Source organism: Opisthocomus hoazin, chromosome 23 (genome assembly GCF_030867145.1).
Source record: "Opisthocomus hoazin isolate bOpiHoa1 chromosome 23, bOpiHoa1.hap1, whole genome shotgun sequence".
Classification (NCBI taxonomy): domain Eukaryota; kingdom Metazoa; phylum Chordata; class Aves; order Opisthocomiformes; family Opisthocomidae; genus Opisthocomus; species Opisthocomus hoazin.
Genome location: NC_134436.1, coordinates 7,248,972 through 7,269,681, shown reverse-complemented (window position 1 = coordinate 7,269,681; position 20,710 = coordinate 7,248,972). Strand labels below are relative to the sequence as shown.

Sequence of the window (20,710 nt, the reverse complement as noted above, 5' to 3'; positions counted from 1 at the left end):
TCATTTAATGCTTTGCTGTCAGCTGTAAGCCTAGCAGAGAACATCTCTTCCATCTGTAGGTGTTTGTGCCTGGTTGTGCCGGATGTGACCCCACTTTTCAATCGCTTGCATCTTTCTAGCACCAAATACTGCAAGATGCTTATTCTGCACTAACTCTGCATGTTGCTCACTGTTACCCATGTTGTGGAATTATCTGCTTACCAGGAGTCTAAACACGTAATTATGTGGTGACTGCAGCATATCACCGGCTCAGCAAGATAGGCTATTGCATATTGTGATCGTGGTGAACAATAGATGTCTATTATGTTTTGACTGCAGTCATTTAGTCTTTTATCTAAAATGCAGAGAGAAAACATGCTGTGAGGTATCCCTTTCCCACTCCCAATGCGCAGTCGCAACTTTCTTGGTATCGACTGCTAGGATGCTTCTGCTTCTAGAGCATGAGGTCTCCTGAACTATTTTTCCAGATACAACTTTGAATTGCATATAGAAGTCTCTAAAGTTCTTTGCTGTGTGGCCTGTTATAATTTTTTTTTTTTTATGTTTTCAGGTATTTTAATTTTAGTAAAACATTTGGGGATTAAGACAATGAGCAATATTTTCCACTAGGTAGAATGTACATGCAAATGAGTTAAATAAAATGAAGAGATTACCCATAGAAACTCTTCTAAATATGTCTCTGCAGAAAAGACTCAAAATACAAGTTCAGTTTTCATAATTTTCATCAGGTGTTGTAAATGCTGTCAAGTAATCTTTCTGTGTACCTCTTTCTGGCGAGTACCTTTGGCCATCACTTCATATCTTAAGAGATTTTCAGGAAATAAAATATAAACAACTTTCTCTTATTTAACATTATTTTGAACAGATATTTTCATGTTTTGAAACAGCAACATCACAAAATAACCCTGCTGGTGTATTGTGCATTTGCTGCATAATGATCTTTTTTTGAAGTCATAATCTGCTGATTCAATGCAACTTCTTCTGTACTGATACTGTTTTGGCTGCAAAGTAGTGAGCTCAAGCGAGCAGCAGTTAGACAAGAGACAGATGTGTTGTTGTCTGTACCTGTAATTACAGATCATATTTTTAGCTTCAGAAAAAACTAGGCTTGCCTAAAAGTAGAGAAGTTATGTATTCCAGACAAAAAGTATTCACTTGCTAAATATTTTTAACAAGAATAACTGAAAAATCATAAGTACATGTACTGTGTTAAAATGTAATGCAGGTATAGAGAAGGGATTTCAAATATAGAAAGCTTATATAACAGGGGGAAAGAAAAAGCAAAGCCCAAATACTACTTTTTATCTTTAAAGCTCTATGATGAGATTATGAATAAAATGCAGAGCTACTTAAAAAACACCATTTGTTTCATGTAATTCTTCAATTTTAGTCCTTTGATGTGTGAAATAATAGAAGTATTTCTAGAACTAGGTCCTAGAAACATCCATGAAAGTACGTTTACCAAAGTATCACCTCTGCACCATTCTTAGATGCACAGAAGTGAAGACTAAATGATATGAACAAATATTGCGGTAAGGGTAAACTAGTGTGAACAGGTGAAAACCAAAAATTGGGGGAAGAATGGAGAAGTAATTTTGCAGTATAAATTCAAACGTCCTTCAAAAGGGAAGGCCATGAGAGCTTTTATTAGTGTGTGACATCCTGATATGACCATATTAAGTCATTACATACACGTGTACTAACTGGGTTTCAGCTATGTATCTTGTTCCCAGACTTAATCTGGCACCAAAGACACCATGTGGTTTTTAATTTTTTTTTAATTCAGAATATTTCTGCTCTGTAAACAATTAACTGGAATGCACAAAGAAGGAGAGTAGACTGAAGTGAGAAGATATTCACAATATAAGGAAAACTACTGAAAATACCTTTTAAACAAAGTAACTTATATCACAGTCCTATATGACAGCTTTTGGTAGGCTTGGTTTTCAAGCTGTGAAGTTTCTTAAAGCATGCTAAACATCACCGTTTCAAACGAGTTTGGCATAAATGTGTACGTAATATGCAGTCTTGAAAATGTATTTTGATTCCTAAGTGGAAGATAACCTGTCTTTAAAACATACTTTAAGTAGATGCTGAAGGAAAAAGGACGTACAGAGACTGTTGGTAAATTCAAGACATCCCAAATGGAACCTTTGGTTGTACAGCATCAAAGCAATTGCGCATTTTTGTCTTTCTCTAGGAGTTGCTTTTGTACTGCTGTCAAATGAACTCTGATACATTATAGCATGTAATATTTTTGTATGTTTGGTATAACTATTTGAGGTAAATTTTCAAATAGAACTATTGAAGAAAATAAATTGTACATAACAAACAATTTATAACTGAGACAAGAGAAGCTAGATAGCAGTTATCTTTAAGCAGTTATTTTCGAACCATGCTGTTTGGATAGACTCTCTGGCCATACACTGAAAAAGAGTGTAGGAAAATGACAATTGCTTTATTATTAGAATTCAGTATGAATGGTACAAAAACTTATTCTTCAGTCTGTAGTGATGCTGAGTTGACACAGGGGAGATACATGATTAAATTATACTACTTTCTTTGCACCCCTGGCCATATTTTTCCGGTTACCATGGAAGTGTATTGCTTCCTAAGTGTTGCCATTATTGTGCTCTTAATAACTCGGTTTCACATAGCTACGAGGTTTTTAAATAGTGCTTCCATCTTGCATTGCCCTTCGTTTCTAAATCAATGATAGCTTGCCGCATTATTGGGAGATAATTTTTGCTGTTGCTTTGTAAAGATTTTTGTTATTATCTTTTCACCCATTTTCTCAGGCGTTCTCTTGCTGATCTGTTTTGGTCACGAAATAGTAAACGTGTATTTTTAATACCTGCAATCACACTGATTGCTTCTCTGGTCTCCCTTCTGTGTATTTTTTATCTTCCAGGTTTAGTTTATAATTGCTGGTCACTGTTTCAGTCATTGACAATGATCAGCATCTGGGATTGGGGCTGATCCACTTTGCTCGTCTCCTCTTTATTTAACGTGCCGCTTTCTAGCTTTGCACAGAAGGAGGAAGGGGAAACATGACAGAAGCCTCCAAGAAATTCAGCTGACTTCAGCTGCTTTTCCTTTGTGCTTGTGTCATGTTAAAACACCTATCAGGTGTCTTCTGCAAAGCATTTTGTGATGATGCTACTATCAAGTCAATATAAATTATGTGGGAATATTATTTCAGCTTTGCTGTTCCCTCCTTGAGATTTCATATAATTGGCATACCAGCAAGACCGTGTCTGTCAGAACTCAGAAAATATCTTCAAAAGTGAAAGTCAGTGCATCTTCTGGGCTTTGGAAGAACTCCCCTCATATTCTTCATCAGGTCGAGGATTCACTGGTGAAAATGCTGACTGATCAGCCCTTGGGGATTACAAAAAAAAACCCTGCCTGCCAAGCTGAAGTTAGTGTAACTCCTTCTGACTTTAATTTGTGTCCCAAATTCTCTGAAATAACAACACTTTGGGATTATGTGAAGAAGTTCTGAGTTTTAAAAACTGTCCACGTCTTCATTGGTTTTCAGAAGTGATTTTAAAAAAACCCTATGTATTCCAACATTTTAGTGGTTTCTTTAAATAAAAGCTTTCACAACACCACAGGAAATAATACTCTTATCTCTGCTTTTCTGCTTCTGATTATCCAGTAGAAGTTTGTGCTTGATTATTTTTTTTCCACCTGTCATTACGTTGGTGTAATCACAGCTTTGGAAGACATGAGTTTGAGTTGACGCTCGTAAATACTTAAGTGCATTAATTCAGCCTTCACCTCAGTATCTGGATTGCTCATCTGGAAGCTGAAGCAGTGAACTCCCAAACTGTAGTCTTGTGATCTTGAAAAGACATTGAAGAGCATCTAACTGCTGTTGGACCACTGCTTTAGAAGAATTCATGTGTAAGAGTCTGAGGAAAGGTCAATTCATGGTTTTGGGAAGGTTTCTAATTCTGTACCTGATTTAGGCACCTTTCCCCAAATAATTTTGTGGGCCCAGAAGTGTTCTAGGTATGAAACCAGGTGCAGAAAAAGGCCAGCTTTTGCAAAGCCACCTAGGAACAGACCATGCCAATTCAAGTTTTTGGGGGTTTGTTTTGGTTTGGTTTTTTAACTGTAATGATCTCTTTGTTTTATGCTGCAAGCGGCTGATGCACTAATTATAACTTTTTTGCTAAAAAAAAACTTGGAGTTCCAGATCTATATTTTAGGTTTATCACCTATTTGCACTTCAAAAGCAAGGACAATGTGCAGACCTATTTTACTGTTAAATGGAGAGTCATCATCTTCTAAGGAATAGCCTTGAAATCCCACTTTAATTAGCAACATGTTGTTTATGAACACAAATTGTGTCTTTGCTCCATCTCAGCCCCTCTGTTTTATTTTGTTTCAGGGACAATCAGTTTGAAATCCATTTTTTATCTTAGGATGACTTACAAATTTACAGCTTTGTCTCTCCTAAATTATTTATGTATGCTACTTACAGTACTGTTCCATCCCCATTTAGAACATGCATCTAAGTATTAGAAACTAAGTGCAGTTGCACAGTTTTCTATTCACTGGGCTTTCTTTCAAGCCAAAATTTGAAAGATATTTCTCTGACAATACAATGAAACAGAGAAGCAGCAGCAGGAAGTTTAGAAAGGTAGAGGAGATAGCAGCAGTTGAACCATGGCAATTCTGTTGCTGTCCTAAGCCAAAACCTTGCCTTTTTATACCTTGATTTAGCCCAGAGACTTAGGTCGTTGAAGATTATCCATAAATCTTCAGGCCCAAGAGTTTGGTATGTACTGTAAATTAGAAACCTTAAAGCTCATAAATTCAGGAAATATGGAAATTATTGTGGGCAAAGGAATTTCAATAATTTTAGATCACAGTTATGTAAACTGATAAGAAATTAATTCCATATGAAGCAACTGTGGAGAAGTTATCATAATTAAATGCCTGAAAGAACATATTTGTAGCTCTGTGTGACAATTAAACTCAAAGGAAAATGTGACGAGAGGAATATGTTAAACAGAAAATTACATTATCTGTATAAGAAATCAAGATCCTGTCCTTTGGTCAGTCTAGATCAGTCTAAAACTGCAAAGGAGAACGGCGCAGCAGTCCCCAAGTTCAGAGAACAGGTAAGCTCCAAAGAGCTGTTACAGAAGCAAGGGAAATGAAGTTATATTACGCTGTGACAAGATAGTCCCTTTCAGTGATTTTTCTCAATAAATTCTGAAGTCAGACAGTACATATTGTGTTTTTCTGAGCTATTCTGGGGCACACTTTCTTACCATCTCTTTTCTAGCTGTGTCTTCTCTGGTATGTCAGTTGTAATTGATAACTGATATTATCAATAATCATGTAAGGAGGAATGATGACTTCTCCAATCAAATGACTTTAACTCTCTCCTCTTGGAGCAAAGTTTAGTTCTTTAAATAGGAGTATGGTCTCAATAATAACTAAAATCATATATTCTCTTGTTTTCCTGAAAATCTCAGTGTTTTATAAATATCTGTTCAGCTTCGTACTAGTGGCTAGTTAATTAATACCCCTTTTTGGTCAAAGGGGAGACTGAGGCACATAGAAATGAAGTCATTGAGGTAGGACAGCATGGCATTGGCAGGAGCCAGGAATAGAATTCAAACCTTCTGCCTAAGTGACTTCCAATGACAGAAATAGATACACCCTGTAGGCAAAATACAAATGCATGGAAATATTTGGAACTTGACAGCCTGGAAGTATTGCATGCATCCTGCAAATGAGTCATTCCAGTACGTCAGATAAAAATATCTGTGAGAATGAAAGGGATATTCACAGAAGATAGCTTATTGTATTGTATAGAATCCTGTAAATATTTCTAATATTATCAGCAATTTTTACTGAATATTAAGCACCTCAGTATTTCTCAGCTGTCTTTTGGGCTTTTTATGTATGTCTAACATTAAACCACAAACTCTTCACAAAAAAATTAAAATATTACTTACAAGAAATATGTCCATATTATGAAATAGATTTGCACTAATAAATTTCGTGTGTGTTTAAGTTACGATTATTTCTGCTGTATCTTGCATCATATTTCTGTGCTGAAAGACAAAGTAGCTAAAAGTGTGGGGTTTTTTTAATGTAAGACAAATGATCAGCACCATACCAGATTCTGCCCAAACAGGCTATTTAGGTGACATGTTTCACCATACGTGCTGGAGTAGTGTGTAAAATATACAGAAGTTGGGGGGGGAAGTCTCAAAAATGGATAACACCCCCTTCTACCCCAGTAAATGGCTTTCTGAGTGAAGGGAAATGCTACTCTCTGAGCAGCTGGAGCTGAAGAACTGGATTATGTGAGTTGGCAAAAAATATACTTTGTAAATCAAAGGAGAATCTAGAGCAATAGAGTTCTACAGAAAAGAGATGACGCTGAAAAGGCCTTGACCGAAAACTCCTACTCGGAAGAGTAATGGGGATGCTGACAGACAGGATAACAAGTGGGTGTCTGTGATTCTGCCTAGCTGTGTAATTTTTTTGTGCTGTTTAAATTAGACCATTCTTTTTAGAATCCCCTTTTTCTGCAAAATCTGAAACCGTTCATGTCAAGCATCAGGCAGTTTTGTAGAGATAAATGTACCCATGCGAGTGAAGCGTTAGGGAAGAATGTGTTTATTTTCTTGGGGGTGGTATGGGACAGCTTGCAGAGGAAATCGCATTTTCCAGAAGAGTTGATCACATAAAAGGCTGAAAAGAAAGTACAATAGCCTGTTCAGACCAACATTGGCTAAAATTGTGGTGGATACACAGGGCAATTCTGTGGTTTTACAGAGGTTGTTTAGGAGAGTGGTGATAGCCTGCAAGAACAGTATTGAGCAAAATTAGGTTTCTTGAACTTGAGATGATTTGATGACTCTCAGCATTTCACAGATCAGACCCTTAATTCAACTGGCAAGATTAGCTGAGCTGGTCTGTGCCGTAGACCACTGGAAAGAAGCTCATCTGAATCACACAGCACCCCTAGGAGTCCGTTACTTTCCAGTGCCACAGTTACTGTAATAGTTAAAACTGTAGGGTCCCTCTGATAAATCAAAAAAAGGACTTGGCAAGATGTAACACCGTGTATCAATTACTTTGTTTCCTTTATCACGTCAATATTACAGAGGAATATGACACGGATGGAAAGAAAATGTTTTTTAAATTTTCACAAAGAATTTTTGTCCTTGTGGAAAACCATAATCGTAACAAAGGAATTCAACCTAGGCAGTCAAGTGTTTGTCCTAATGAAGCAACGGCTTCTTTGGGCTGTCGCTTACTGTCTAAACAGGATTCTCTGTCATAAGCCTGCCGAAAGCTGGACTTTTGCTTTACCTCCCTCATTAAGAAACTGAGTTTAGCCCTTGCAATTTTTTTTTCAGTGGTGAGACTAACATTTATTTCAGTGACTGTTCTGTTTCTGGTAGTGGCTCATACATAGCTGCCGGGGGAGCAGTACAACAACAGAGCTGGGAAGGAGCGATGCTGTTTGCTGTGTTCTCCCAGCCTCCAGTGACCAATGACATTTAGTAGTCCTCCCTTCATTTTTTGTCTTTGATGTGTCTAATCACTTTTGAGCCAGTATAAAATTTAGGCATTCACAGCGTCCTGTAGAAATAGCTGAGCAAGACTAGCATGAAAACTATCTCTTTTTGCTTATTTTGAATGCACATGCTGATTTTTTTCAGTGCTCTCCAGTGCTTGTGTGAGAAACGGTGAACAGTAAGCCTCTCGTGATACTTTGGATTTTATGGGTTCTACCGTAACCCTCCTCAGTCATACAGTGTCCCTTGATTAAAGAAACCAGGTCTCAGGCACAATCTGTTAAAGATGTTTGAGCATTTCTTTGTCACATTTATTTACTTGTTTTCTTCTCACGTTTTCACTTTTTGTATTTGTTTATCTTTTTGAGATGGGAAGCCAGAACACTGCATAGAATCCAACATAAGGATGCAACATTCCTTTGACAGTTTTATGGATACCCTGTGGTGTCTTAATCCTTTTGCTAATAATTCTAATTATTGAATTAAGTTTTTTCTGAAGATGGTGGGGGTTTTGTGGACCTGTCTGTTATTACTAGTAGATCTTTCTCCTGATTGGCAATAGCTAGCTGACAGTCAGTCATTGTATTTGAACAGTTAGGATTGTTTTTTCCTTGTGTTCATGTCTTTCAGGTTGTGGCATGTTTGCCCTCATAGTGTTTCCTGTAGAAACATTTCAACTTAAAACTTTTAAAAATTTTACCTATGAAGCAGAGGAAAATGGATCACTTGTTTTCAAAATTGTAAATTGAATGAAATGGAATTATTTAAATAAACTTTATAAATATTTAGAAATACAACTGATTTTTGTTTTACAAATGTACTGTGCTGGGAAGTTAGATAAAGAAATTAGCTTGGTGCCTGAATAGGTGCAGAAGTAGGTGCTGCGTTTCAGGATAGAGGGACAATGTTCACATTCTTCCTCTTGGAAGGACTGACTGTATATTAACTCAGCTTTGAATGTGTTTTTATAACCAACCCGAGGAGGAAGATGGGCAGAGGTGTCATTGTCCCCCCACCACCTGTGAGAAAACCAAAAAGCTGCACATAGGTTCTTTTAATTGGGAAAATACAGTGGCAGCTGCTAACCAATAATGTGAGTGCAAGGACCTCTTTTAGCTGTCAAACCCATGAGGACGAGGCAGTGCCACTCCTGTAAATGATTCGGGTTTGTCACATAGATGGTAGAATTGTGCTTGAAAGAATTGCTGTCTTTCTGAATAATACAATGCACTGTACAGCACAGGAAAAGAAATTACATTGTCTGAATTTTTCAATGAAGATCGAGAAACTTTTGGACAATCATATGCTGATGTTGTTTTTAAATGTATAACAGACTACAAATAACATGCCATTGCACAAAATGTCATCTGCTGTGTTAATGTATGTTTGAACTTTACTTCTTTTAGCAGTCCAGAGTTTAAATGTGTTTCCATCAATATCACACGTGGTTGGAACAGATTCCCAGAGATTACATTCATTTATCTGTATCATTTCTTTTCTTTTTTAGGGTGTTCTTGAGAGCCATCAACAAATTTGCAGAGACAATGAACCAGAAATTTCTGGAGAATATGAATTTTGAAGTCCAAGTAAGTGTTTAGGCTGCTTAGCTGAGTCGAGGTAGTATGTGCAGCTATGATCATTCTGGTCTGTCAGAGCCGCTACTGGTACTTTATATCAGTAATGATATGTATTGGACTGATTTATATCAGTCATGAAAATGACTGTTGATTTGAGTTTGTCAGCATTAAGCCATCTTTGGTATGGTATGAAAATCGTACTTTGATCATGATGAGGCACCCAAACAGAGTATTGTGTACTGTGATTCTCTCAGAACTGTCAAGCAGAAAACTCTTTTTTTCTTAGCCAGCCAAGTGTATTCAGGAAGGCAATCTTTGATGTAATGCACGTAGCCATTACAATGTCATTCCTATGTATGTAGGCCAGAAAGAGCTTAACTTTGTTTGATTCCTGGAGCATTTAGCACTTTGAATTTATTTTTAACTTGTAGTCTTCCCTGATAAGTCTATCTTTATTTGTTTGTTTTCCTTTCTTTTTTAGTAGTGCTTTCCAAAATAATTTAAAATTGGGGGGGGGTGTTCAGTTTGCTCAGTATCATTCTTTAGTACTTAACTAATTGGTTGTGCATTTTACCATATGTTTGGCTTGCTTCAGATAAAAACGAAAATGTCTAGTTTTCATATTCATTAAATTATTGTTAAAATGTAAATACAGTTTTAGGATCAGTATTTATCACTAAATGCTGTCTTATTAATGGTATGTGCTATAGATAGTAAACAGACTAACAAAGTACAGTATGAAAAATTATTCTATTACTGTATTTCATTCTTGTATTAACTGCAGTTAAGAGTAAATGTTTTAAGTTCAAAAATGCTTCCTGACTACAAAAATCTAATCTGTTCGTTAGAGAATGGCTTATTGACCCTAACCATGAAGTTCAGATGAAGTTCAGGGATCTGCCTTCTAGTTTCCCTGGGAGTTTTATTTCATGGTTAATCTTGCAACTTGCAGTCTGGTTTAAGTGCTTCTACTCTACTGTGTGTGAACGTTTAGGCTTACTGTGCTAAAAGCTGTTTGGGTACTGGTCTCAGTCCTTAACATGCAGTACCTCAGTCACAGATAGCTACAGAGTTGTCATGTGAGTGGGTACGCAGGAAGAGTTTAAAAGACAATAGTAAAAAGAAAGGTAAAACTTCCAGGAATTACTCAACTACAATGGCCTCCAACTGTGAAATGTAGAGCTTTTTCCTCATTTAGCTCATTAAAAACCTTCAAAAGGTGTGTGACTTTACAAATGTATATATGTATAATACTAATTGAGATTTTTGTATCATAAGGAAAGATGTTTCTTCTGACAAACTTAGAATGTCTTTTTGTAAATATCCTTGCTGAAAACTCTCAAATCCTTGACATATTTGTAATATAAAGTCTCTTAGGCTATTTCAGTTTATTAACAACCAATTTAGAACCTATCATTTCTATAGCACTATATCATTTTTACTGCACAATGTATCAGTAATTTTTAAAAGCAAGTAGAATAGGTCTGGTGGACATCAGGATGTGTCGGCTGCCAGAAACACGCAGACATGTATAAAGACTGTGTATCTGTCACAATTTTCTTAAGGTGTCCATTGTCTCTTTCAAGTGTTAAAGCAGCAGTCTAAACCTGGAACTTTTATTTCAGACAAGTTTCCTGTGGCATTTCTGTGCATTCCTGAATGTGGATGCTATGGTTCAACACTGAACCTTGTAGTTCCAGGGAATGTGTTAATGCTTGCTCTTTTATTCATGAATTGTAAAATATCTGGAGGAACTGAGTAAGCTAAACAACTTTATAGTAAATAAGTAATGCCATCTAAAGAAATGTAGTACCCTTCTAGTTTTCACAAGAAACTTTAAAGTGCAAGTCAAGGAGATGCCTTACTTTTCTTCCATGAATAAAACCTTCTGACAGTACCCTAGATATACCTGTTAAAAAAACCTGCTACTGGACTAAAGAAGGTCTGAATAATGTAAAGCAAATTATCTAATTTTCTTCATTAAAAATTAAAGCTTGATTTCCCACTGTTACCTATACATATTGAGATCATCGATAGCTGAAGATTTTAATGCTTTAAAGGTTCTTTTACTGCTGTTCATGTTTACATTTTAAAAAAATAAATCTATAAATCAGTGTCTTGCAACTATTCAGACTGTGAAAACCTGAATATAGAGAAGCACTTAAGACTAAAAATAAAAGTGTGATTAATTCAAATGACAAACTTGAGAGGTCCTTTAGTGAACCGTCTTCATTTTCTGAGGATCAACATTATCCGAATAATTTCTAACAGGAATTTACCTGACTATTCTAGATCTTTTATGGTAATAGAGTACTCTGTGTCTTTCCTAAACATACTATATTATCCTCGTAGTTACAAAATTTTCTTAAAATGCTCTAATGCACTGAGGCATAATGGACAGGAGCAAATAGTAAGGGGTGGAAGGAAAACTGACTTCAACTAATTTTTCTAATAAAAACTTTCCTTTGAATTTGTAGCTTAAATCATCCTACTCTGCAGTAAAAACCCATGTCTCTTTGTCCTGTCCTTTCTGGCTGTGGAAAGTTTGGTCTTGGAGGTGTAATTTTTCACATGGAATGCACTTCCTGGAAGTCTTCTCTAACAGCATGTCGTAATAGCGAAGTCACTTGCTGTAGTCCTAGAAAATTTGTCTGCATCACTAGAAAATGAGCAAATGACAAAAAAGGGAGAGACAATATATTTTTTTAATAACAATCTATCTTGGCTGTAGGCAACCATGAGCAGTGGTTACAGCTTCAGCCTCTGGGCTGTTATTCCTTTTATATTTGATATTTGTTTTTTTTCAGTTGTTTTGCAGTATTTTTAGTTAATAAACAAACAAGCAATCCTTGTTTGCGCAGCTGTTGGAGTGCTTGTGTGTTTTTTATTCTAGCAATTAAGATACCAACAGGCTAATATCATGAAGGAACTTTTGTTTTAGCAGCTGCTTTGCAAAAGAAAACTCTGAATCAAGCTTACTGCCATAATTGTTTATCCATTGCTTCATTGTTAGGCTTTTCGGATACAGGATAGTGATGAGAAACTAAAGCAAAACTGTGAGATGCAGTTTCCTTCAAAGGCAAGCAAATCTTTGGGATTTCTTGGAGGTGTCTGCACTGAAAAGAAATCTAGGAGTTTTAGAGAAACATTTGCTTTAATGAAAATAAGCAATACATTCATGTTCCACATGGAATGTAGTCATTGCCAAAACCCATACAATAAGTCTGCAGAAGGAAATATATGCTGGTATGTTACTTCCTTAGTGTTCACTTCAAACTGTTTGTTAATAAATTTTACAGGGCAACAAAAGTGTCAGTGGGAAAACTGGCAAATGATGGAAGCTCAGTGTCATTGAGATGCATTCAACACTTCTAACAGTTTGGAATCTCTCTCTGTAGCTATATTTCTATTTGCGTACATATGGAAAAATTATAAATTGGAACAAAAAACTTTCTTTTGTTGTTTTGATCTGGGAGACAATTTGGAAGCAGCATAACTTTCAGTTGTGTTACGAGCTGCACCCTGCCAGGCACAGGGCCTGGTCGGTTCCGTGGGCAGCCCTGGAGCCAGGGCAGCCCACCACGCAGTCCAGGCCTTGGAACAGGTCAGGTCCCAGAGTCTGCAGGAAGAAGAGCCACTGTACACACCAGTGGGTTCCCTTGTGGCTATAAACAGTGGGCAAGATGTTGTTAACAGTAAACCTAGGATATGCTTCCGAAAACCCAAACTGAGGCAATCGCATACCATGGAGTGCGACCTCACGTCAAGTCTTTACATTGGGCTCTTTACTCAAATTCCAGAGGAAAAAAAAAAGTGAGCTTGAAATGGGCTTCTGCTATTGCCGAACCTGACAGAGGTTTTAGTGAGCTTATTTGATGTGTTTTACAAATAATGTCCAGCTGTTTCCCTTGATATGAATAGGAGTTGTGCATCTAAATTGAATCTAACTTTTGCAAGATGCTCTGTGCCTGTGTCACATAAGTGACTACTACAGATCTAAATACTGAAGTAAATGATTGCATATAGAGTTTGGGTGAAACAATTGGATTTTCATTCATTCAAAAAAAGAGAAAAAGCCCAAAACAAGAACTGTTTATTCAAGAGTCAGTTACTTAGTATGCAGCAGCCTTGAGGCAATTCCAGTCTCCTGTTAGGCGTATGTGTACTGTTGGTTTTCTGGTTGCAAAGAAAAAGGGATGAGTAAAGTTCAGATCATTACTGAGCGTATGTCTCAAGAATTTGCAAGTTGAAACAGAGGCAACTATTTTAATATTCCTGATTAAGGGTAATTTAAACTATAGCAATAGAATATGTTGGGATGGGGAGAACAGAGATGCATATTTTCTTGAGTGTCGATTCAGAGTTTTAAGACCGCATGATGCAGCCATGTGTGCTACATGTTAATACTCTGTCCTGTCCCCAATCAAATATTTTCTTTTTTTTTTTTCCAAATAAATTTTTCATTTTCTTTGAGCAACATTTGCACGGAATGTTTGCACATATCATTCTAAACAAAACATGGAAGTCTAATTTATCTAATTCATCTAATTTATCAGGAGCATCTAAAACGTTGTGATCGAATTTCAGTATCTGTGGTTGATCCAGTTAAGCAATTTATTTAAAATGCAAGTTGTCATACGTTTATTTAAAATTGTTTGTACTCAAAAGGTTTACAAAAGTACTAAAAAATAGATGTTTCTGTTAAATTATTTAGTTTTAAGTGGTAACGTATTCCAGTATGTGATAGAGAACATTACAGGGGTAAAATTGGCACATATTGGGAATGTCACATGTCCTGGAAATCAATGGATCCCTTCTTATAAATACTTAAAGGTTCAAAAAGATCATTTCTAGCTAACCTAGCTCAATAGCTGTGGTAACTGCATATAGTTTGCAATTATGCATGCACACGGAAGGTTTAAAAGTGCAATTTTTCTACAAAATCAAAGTAATTAACCTGTATCTGTCTGGAATGTATTATGTCTGCTGGTCTCAAGGGACTGAGCTTACTTTTGCCATAATATTTCAGGGCAAAAAAAAAAAAAAAGAAGCTGTTAGCATGTCTGTTAGCTTTTAGGAAATGCTAGAGCACACTTAGTGTCTGCAATAATTTGTCAGAAAGTCTTCCAAAGCCTTTCAAAAACTTCATGTTTCTCCTACATTATCGAAGGGAATTGAGTGAAGATGTCTGTAGAGAAAACAATGGCTGAAAGGTGGGCATGAGTGCAAAAGAGACGCTGCGGTCAGAGGTGGGTATGAAGGAGGCGGCAGCCGTGTTCACTTTTGGTACTTTTCCTGAAAAATCATCCAGATTTCCTCTTCTTTGTGAGATGGCTGGAAACTTCTTACTAAATTACTTCCCCATTTTCCAATGTGGCGGCTGTCTCATTTTCTGGGGGGAAGGCACCTCGTGTCTTCTGAAAGAACTGAGTGAGAGCTGCTTTTCTAAGTTCACTCAGCCCTAAGGTAGAGGAGTGTTGGCAGATCAGAAGCCCTCTCAGCGCGTGTGGTTAACACCGTGCGCAGCCAGTTCAGTCGCCAGGTTTTGAAGCCTTAAAACCTGCTAAGCCAGCCTGTGCTCTTGCTGTCAGGTGCTGCATCCCAGTAGGAGTTTGGAACGAATAATTAATTACGGAGAAGGGTCACTTCTCAGCTCCAGCTTTGTCTCCCAGTACTCTGTCCCTAGCTGACAACTCGGCCCTGGAGTGCATGTCAGTGAGCAGCAAAGCGCGAGTATGACGCAAATCAGAGCATGAGAGCTCTGGTCCTCTCCTGTCGCCGTGCTGCTTCACTTCAGCCCTACCATGTGCCGCTTAACTGGATGTTCAAATGCAAAGCATCTTGGAGTGTTATTGTGGGCTTCAGAGCAAACAGAACAAGTCTGGTTAGGGTTAGGGTTATTTTTTTTTGCATTTTAAAAGGCTATTTCTGTTGCCCTTTGCCATTTTTTACTTTTGAAAGACTACTTTGCCTCCCAGGGTTTTAAAGTTAGTTTTGGTACTTAAAAGCTTGCAAGTCCTTAGCTTGAATATGCTATTGAAATGCAAAGGATCATATTCTGTCCTAGGGTACTGTGAGGATGAAAGGAAATGTGTGTCATAAATAAGGATACTGAGTCTTTAGGGTGTCTCTGACAAAGGTGGCACTGAACTTGGAATTACTAAGTGAACAAATAGACCATTAGCTGTAGTATTAAGGCTTCATATTTCTCCCCATATTCTAGAACGATTTGAGAAATTTTCCATTTTACTGTTGTAATTGACATATGCAAAGTATATTCCCTAAACATCAATTAAATACAGCTTCTCAAGGGACTGAAAACTCTGACTTGGTCAAATTATTCTTTTAAGATCTTTGATAAAGGGGAAAACAGGCCTTTCGGGGCATAAATAACATTTATCCTGGGGAGAAATGCTCTGAAGTAGTATGTACTATTAATATACTGTAAAAAGTTAGATATGAACATAATGTAAATGATTGTATTAAGGGGGGGGGGGGGGGAAGTGCTGCCTTACTAGTGCTTATATTCAAATGTAGAATTTTAATAAGGCTGTGATTGGATTGGGTGAATTCCGAGCGTCCTTGAACGGTGTAATGTGTAATAGATTTATAAGCCTCTCTGGTGAAATGCTACTGGAGTCTGTGTATCTACACCAGCCATAATTATGCTCTCTGGACTGTAAATACTTAAAGACAGAAACAGCCCTCCTAAGGGCTTTTAAATAAGCAAGGCTGCTAAGGAGAGCTTTAGTTGGGCCTCGAAGGGACAAATAAATTAAATGCAGGATCCACTTCACATGATAGAGGACATTTGAGGATTCTATTTATTATTGGAAATGCCTGCATTTGTATGTGTGTGGTTTTGTGTGTTGGTATCTATTTTTCCTGCTTATTTGTGCACAAGACAGTTTTCCAAGTTATAAAGGACAGAGGTCACTTACGTTTTTGACAAACATTGTATTTCTAGGCTATTTAGTGTGTGTTCCCAACCAAAGGTTGTATTTCACCATACAGCAGAGCTCTGTAATAAATGTTCTATGGTTTGTTTCCATCCTTAAGGTACCACAGAATACATTTAGTGTAGTCTTTCTACTGTCTCACTGATACCTACCATGCGTATTTTTAGGTATAGCTACATTTTTAAAAGAAACGTCTAAAGCCATTGGTAACTGCTTAGAAGCTTCTGAAAATAGTCTCTACTTCCTAGTATTTGTGTTTCCTAGTGAAGTTTCTTTTCTCCCTTTCCATCTCTAGTGTGTGAGAGCAGTACTTCATTTTGTCTGGAGAACAAGTCATTTGCTTTCAGAAATGGAGGGTTGTGTACTGGAAATAGAAGGATTTTTCTTACATGAGTCAGTACTTATAGTAGTTATTTAGGATGTATTTTGTCCTTATTTCATGTAGAGAGCTCTTAACAAAATATATTGGGATTTCACACAATTCATTGTTGAATTGGAATCCGAAGAGAAGACGGTAGATGCCTGTGGAATCAGCTCTCAAACACAGTGTAATTACGTTGGATGCCTTTAGCTCCAAGTTGTTAAGGTTCACTGGTGTGTCATGTACTTCGCTAGTCCTGCTGTGGCTCATGGTTCACTGTTGTTAGCTAATGAATCTCATATGCATCTTTTTTTAGCAGTATTTATTCAGCTGCTGTGTTATGAAGAGCAAATTTGTAGAACTGGTTATTAAAATTCATCTTTCTTGCTTTTCTGCTAATTGTGTAATACTAATGATGTACATCTTTGCATAATATAAAAATCTCATATTGCTTGCATCATTTGGTTTCATAAATTATTCAGCATTATGCGTAGTTTAATATTATTCCTGCTTTCCTCAAAACTATTATAATTTCCTTATATTCAATTTACAGCTGTGGAACAACTATTTTCACTTGGCTGTGGCTTTTATTACCCAAGATTCACTACAGCTGGAAAACTTTTCCCATGCAAAATACAACAAGATCCAGAACAAGTAAGCAAAAATATATACTTCAGCTTATGACTTTAATTTTGTGGTAAAATGATTATAAAGATAATGATAAAGATATCTTTCATATTTCTTTTTTTTCTAGATATGGAGATATGAGACGTTTAATTGGCTTTGCTATCCGAGACATGTGGTACAAACTTGGTGAGTAGGCAAATGAACTTCGTTGCAACTGAATCCATAGTGTATTGCTTGTTTCGTTGAAAGACATCTGGCATTAAGTGGTTCTGTAAATATTTGAACTTCAAATGCTTTTTCACTCCTGTGATTAAACTTGGAACTGATGTGAGATACTGTTTGACTACTGCCTGTTTTTTATTTCTAGGAGAACTCCCCACCTTCTCTCAGATTTCAAAGATAGTTGAAATCAGATTTCAGAAACCTTATTTTGCTGAAATTGAGAACCAGATAAAATTTTCCTGAGAAGGTTACTGCTCAGTGTGAATCTACCGTTCTGGAAATTAGTAGGCTCAGCTTTGGAATCTGTTTGGATTAAAATTACAAAGTGTTTTTCCATTTGTTGTACAGCCATGTTCTGCCACTGCTCATTTGAGAGTTCATAATAAGGGCAATAAGAATGTATTGTTCTATGAAAAGATGTATTGTAGAGGTTTTTTGAAATATACAATGAAGACTGTTATGATGGTACCTATGATTATACTCTAAAATGCAAGCTGAATGTCAAATTTCAGACAGTTATGAAAAGACTAGATTTCTCCACTTTGTTAACAGAGAGAAGACAGAGAAAAAGGCTTTTACAACCATTGCGTCTGTTAGATCTCTTCGGTGCAAGCTAGTTTTGTTCTATGTGCCACTTCAGTGGAATGCTGAGCATTATCTAATAGCACTTTTCCCTTTTTTCCTGATGTCCTCATTGTTCTGACTCAGCTAAAATGCAGTCATTTCATCCAGGAAAACTTGCATAATCTCTATACATAAGTTTAAATTTTATGAATGGTGTGGAATCTTCTCAGTGCTTGCAATAAAAGAGTAGCATCAATATTTTTTGCATAGCATTACAATTTTAGCCAAAATCAACCAACTCTATCCCAAATCTGAAGATATGTGAATAAAGCTCGAATAAAAAGGGTCACCTTCGTGAATACAAGGCAAGATTTAAAGTGATTGGGAGTGAACGGGAAGGCAGAGTTTGTTCTGAACTAAATACCAAGTAGTCACAAGCAGAATGTGAAGAACGGCGTAACAACTTAATTTATTGATCTCAAGGACTTGCTAGGCAAAGTGACTGCATACAAATGAACCAAGTTTTCACGTTCCGTTCATTCTGTGAGTTTATGGAGGAATTTTTTATTTAAATTTTTAGGCAAATTTCTTAAAGTTTTTACTTCAGTTAGACTACACAGGAAAGTTTCTGTTGATGGCAGGATATCATTTTCTTTAGGGGAAGGATGTTATTTTCTTTCCATGGGCTGATGAAGTCTCCGGTTTGTGATTTGCACTAAATAGGCAGTAAGTTGATAGTTAAGCTATTTTGTAGGATATTGAAGATGTTTTTTGTGATTGACTTTGAAGGTGAACTTGAGCTTTAGCTTCTCTGAGCCCTGGAAGGAGAGACCCATCTTCCTTTTCTCTTTCAATTAATATTTTGTTACTTATGTAAAAATTCCAACAAGGCGTTGTCAAGATATATTGAGGAAAAAAGTCTTTTGAGGGCCCTATTACATTAAAGAGTAAAAAATTATTCAGAAATTTATACCAGAATGGAATGTCCAGTGGGAGGGTGTCAGTGTTATCACTGAGGGACCACTCTTCAGCTTTGAGCATGGAATAAGCATACGGCTTATTCCATACAGAAATCAACATCCAGAATTAATGTGGATAGTGCATTGTATGCTTACCTCTTCCACATAGTCTACTCTTATTCATAAATACAACCTAGCACTGCACACATCTCTGTCTCCCTAATATACCACGTTTATTGCAAAGAAACTATCTCAGAATGGGGACATTTTCTTCCCTCAGTGGGGTGGCAATGCCTGCCATAGAGGCAAAAGTAATTCCGTGTTTCTCCTTTCAGTGTGCTCACATTCTGCTAGTTACCTTTCCTCTCACCCCTGAGTTGGTCAAAGAAGTTTTGCGGTGTGTTTGAACCTCTGACATAGCAATGTTACAAGGTAAAATAAGCCATGGAGGGACCATTATATCATCCTGTATTATTACAAGGAAGCCAACTATGATTTTCAAATGCACTGAAAGGAATTTTTTCTTAATTAATTGAACTTATGTAGAATATTTATTTTATCTTGAAAAACTTTTGCAAAGTTTTCTATTACGACGTGAAATTTCTTTATGTTCTCTGTTAAAATTTCTAGTTTCCTAGGTGTACCAGTGTATTCGCGCTTGCCTGGAGGTTCTGAATGTTTTCATCACCTTGCAGATATGCCTTCTGGTGATATATACCCCTTTCATTCTTTCTTTTCTTAAATTTTTTCCTCTTAGTATTTTTTAGCAGAAAATAGTTTTTTAATACATCAGTATACTCTGATGTATCAAAAAAAAAGTAGTCAGAATTTTAAAGGATTTAATACTTTTGCTGATTAATTGGTGAACTCTCAAACCTGTTTTCGGCATAGTCATTCATTTTCTAGTGTAACAATATTGTTGCTCTTTTTAATATTGGTAGGTATAAATTTGAAATGAATCATTTTCACATGAATTCTTGATTCTAGAGCCATTGACATCGGTTTCTTAAAATAAACTTTCAAGTTTTCATTTTACCACAAAGTACAAGTCTTGCAGAACCACTCTTCCACTTGTGTGTTTGAGATTTGCTGTGTGTCCTACTCATGCTGAATCTGAGAGTCCATGTAACAAACAGCAAACAGAATGGCTTTATAAATATTTAAGGGCCTTTAACACTTTTGTCTAGCGTAATATTGAAGACAAAAGGGTTGTTTTCTAATATTCAAATGCTTTAGTACTTTATTTAAACAAGATTGTCTTACATACCTAATGGAATAAGTGAGTCATACAGCTTGAGAAATGTTTCAAACTAATATGCAGTAATTCTCTCTTAATAATAAATGCTCCTACTGTTTAATTCATGTAATTTTCAAGCTCCTTCTGTAGCTTTAACAAAAAGGAATCTGCATTCTGAAAAGTGGTAGAGCATCTTAAGTATAAACCACACTGGAGGGATACATGCAGCAAGATTGAAAGAGGCAAATACGTGTCAAAGAATCCCGTACTGCGACTGCTCGAGTGCCTTTCAAATTATAAATTGAATTGCCTTTTTCTCTGGGGCAGATTATCTCCCTTCATCCAGTTCAGTCATTCAGTCATTGTGAGGTTTGAGGAGCTGTTTCTCTTGAATCCTGAGATGGAAACGACAGTTGCTGATGGCAGGATAGTCTTCAAAAAATTTTTCAGATTTTATTTATGTATTTATTTACTATTTCAAGTTGTGCGCTAAGCTTTTTGGATTTAAGTGTAAGATTAGTCTCTTGGTCAAGCAATAGGTATTGCGGTCATTTAGCTGAAAGTTTCTCTCTCTACTCATGTAAGAGCATTGCTTGGGCAAATGAAGATTTTTAGAGGTGAATGGATAGCTACATGGTACACAAA

The 20,710-nt window shown here is 36.6% G+C and overlaps 1 protein-coding gene across 1 annotated transcript in view; it reads left to right on the top strand.

The window, feature by feature from the left end:
* DOCK2 (dedicator of cytokinesis 2) overlaps window positions 1-20,710 on the top strand; it is a 203,232-nt gene that overhangs the window by 136,658 nt on the left and 45,864 nt on the right. Inside the window, exons 30-32 of the mRNA XM_075442046.1 lie at window positions 9,067-9,145; window positions 17,010-17,110; window positions 17,211-17,269. Coding sequence (XP_075298161.1) covers window positions 9,067-9,145; window positions 17,010-17,110; window positions 17,211-17,269 — 239 coding nt within the window. The remainder of the gene's footprint in view (window positions 1-9,066; window positions 9,146-17,009; window positions 17,111-17,210; window positions 17,270-20,710) is intronic.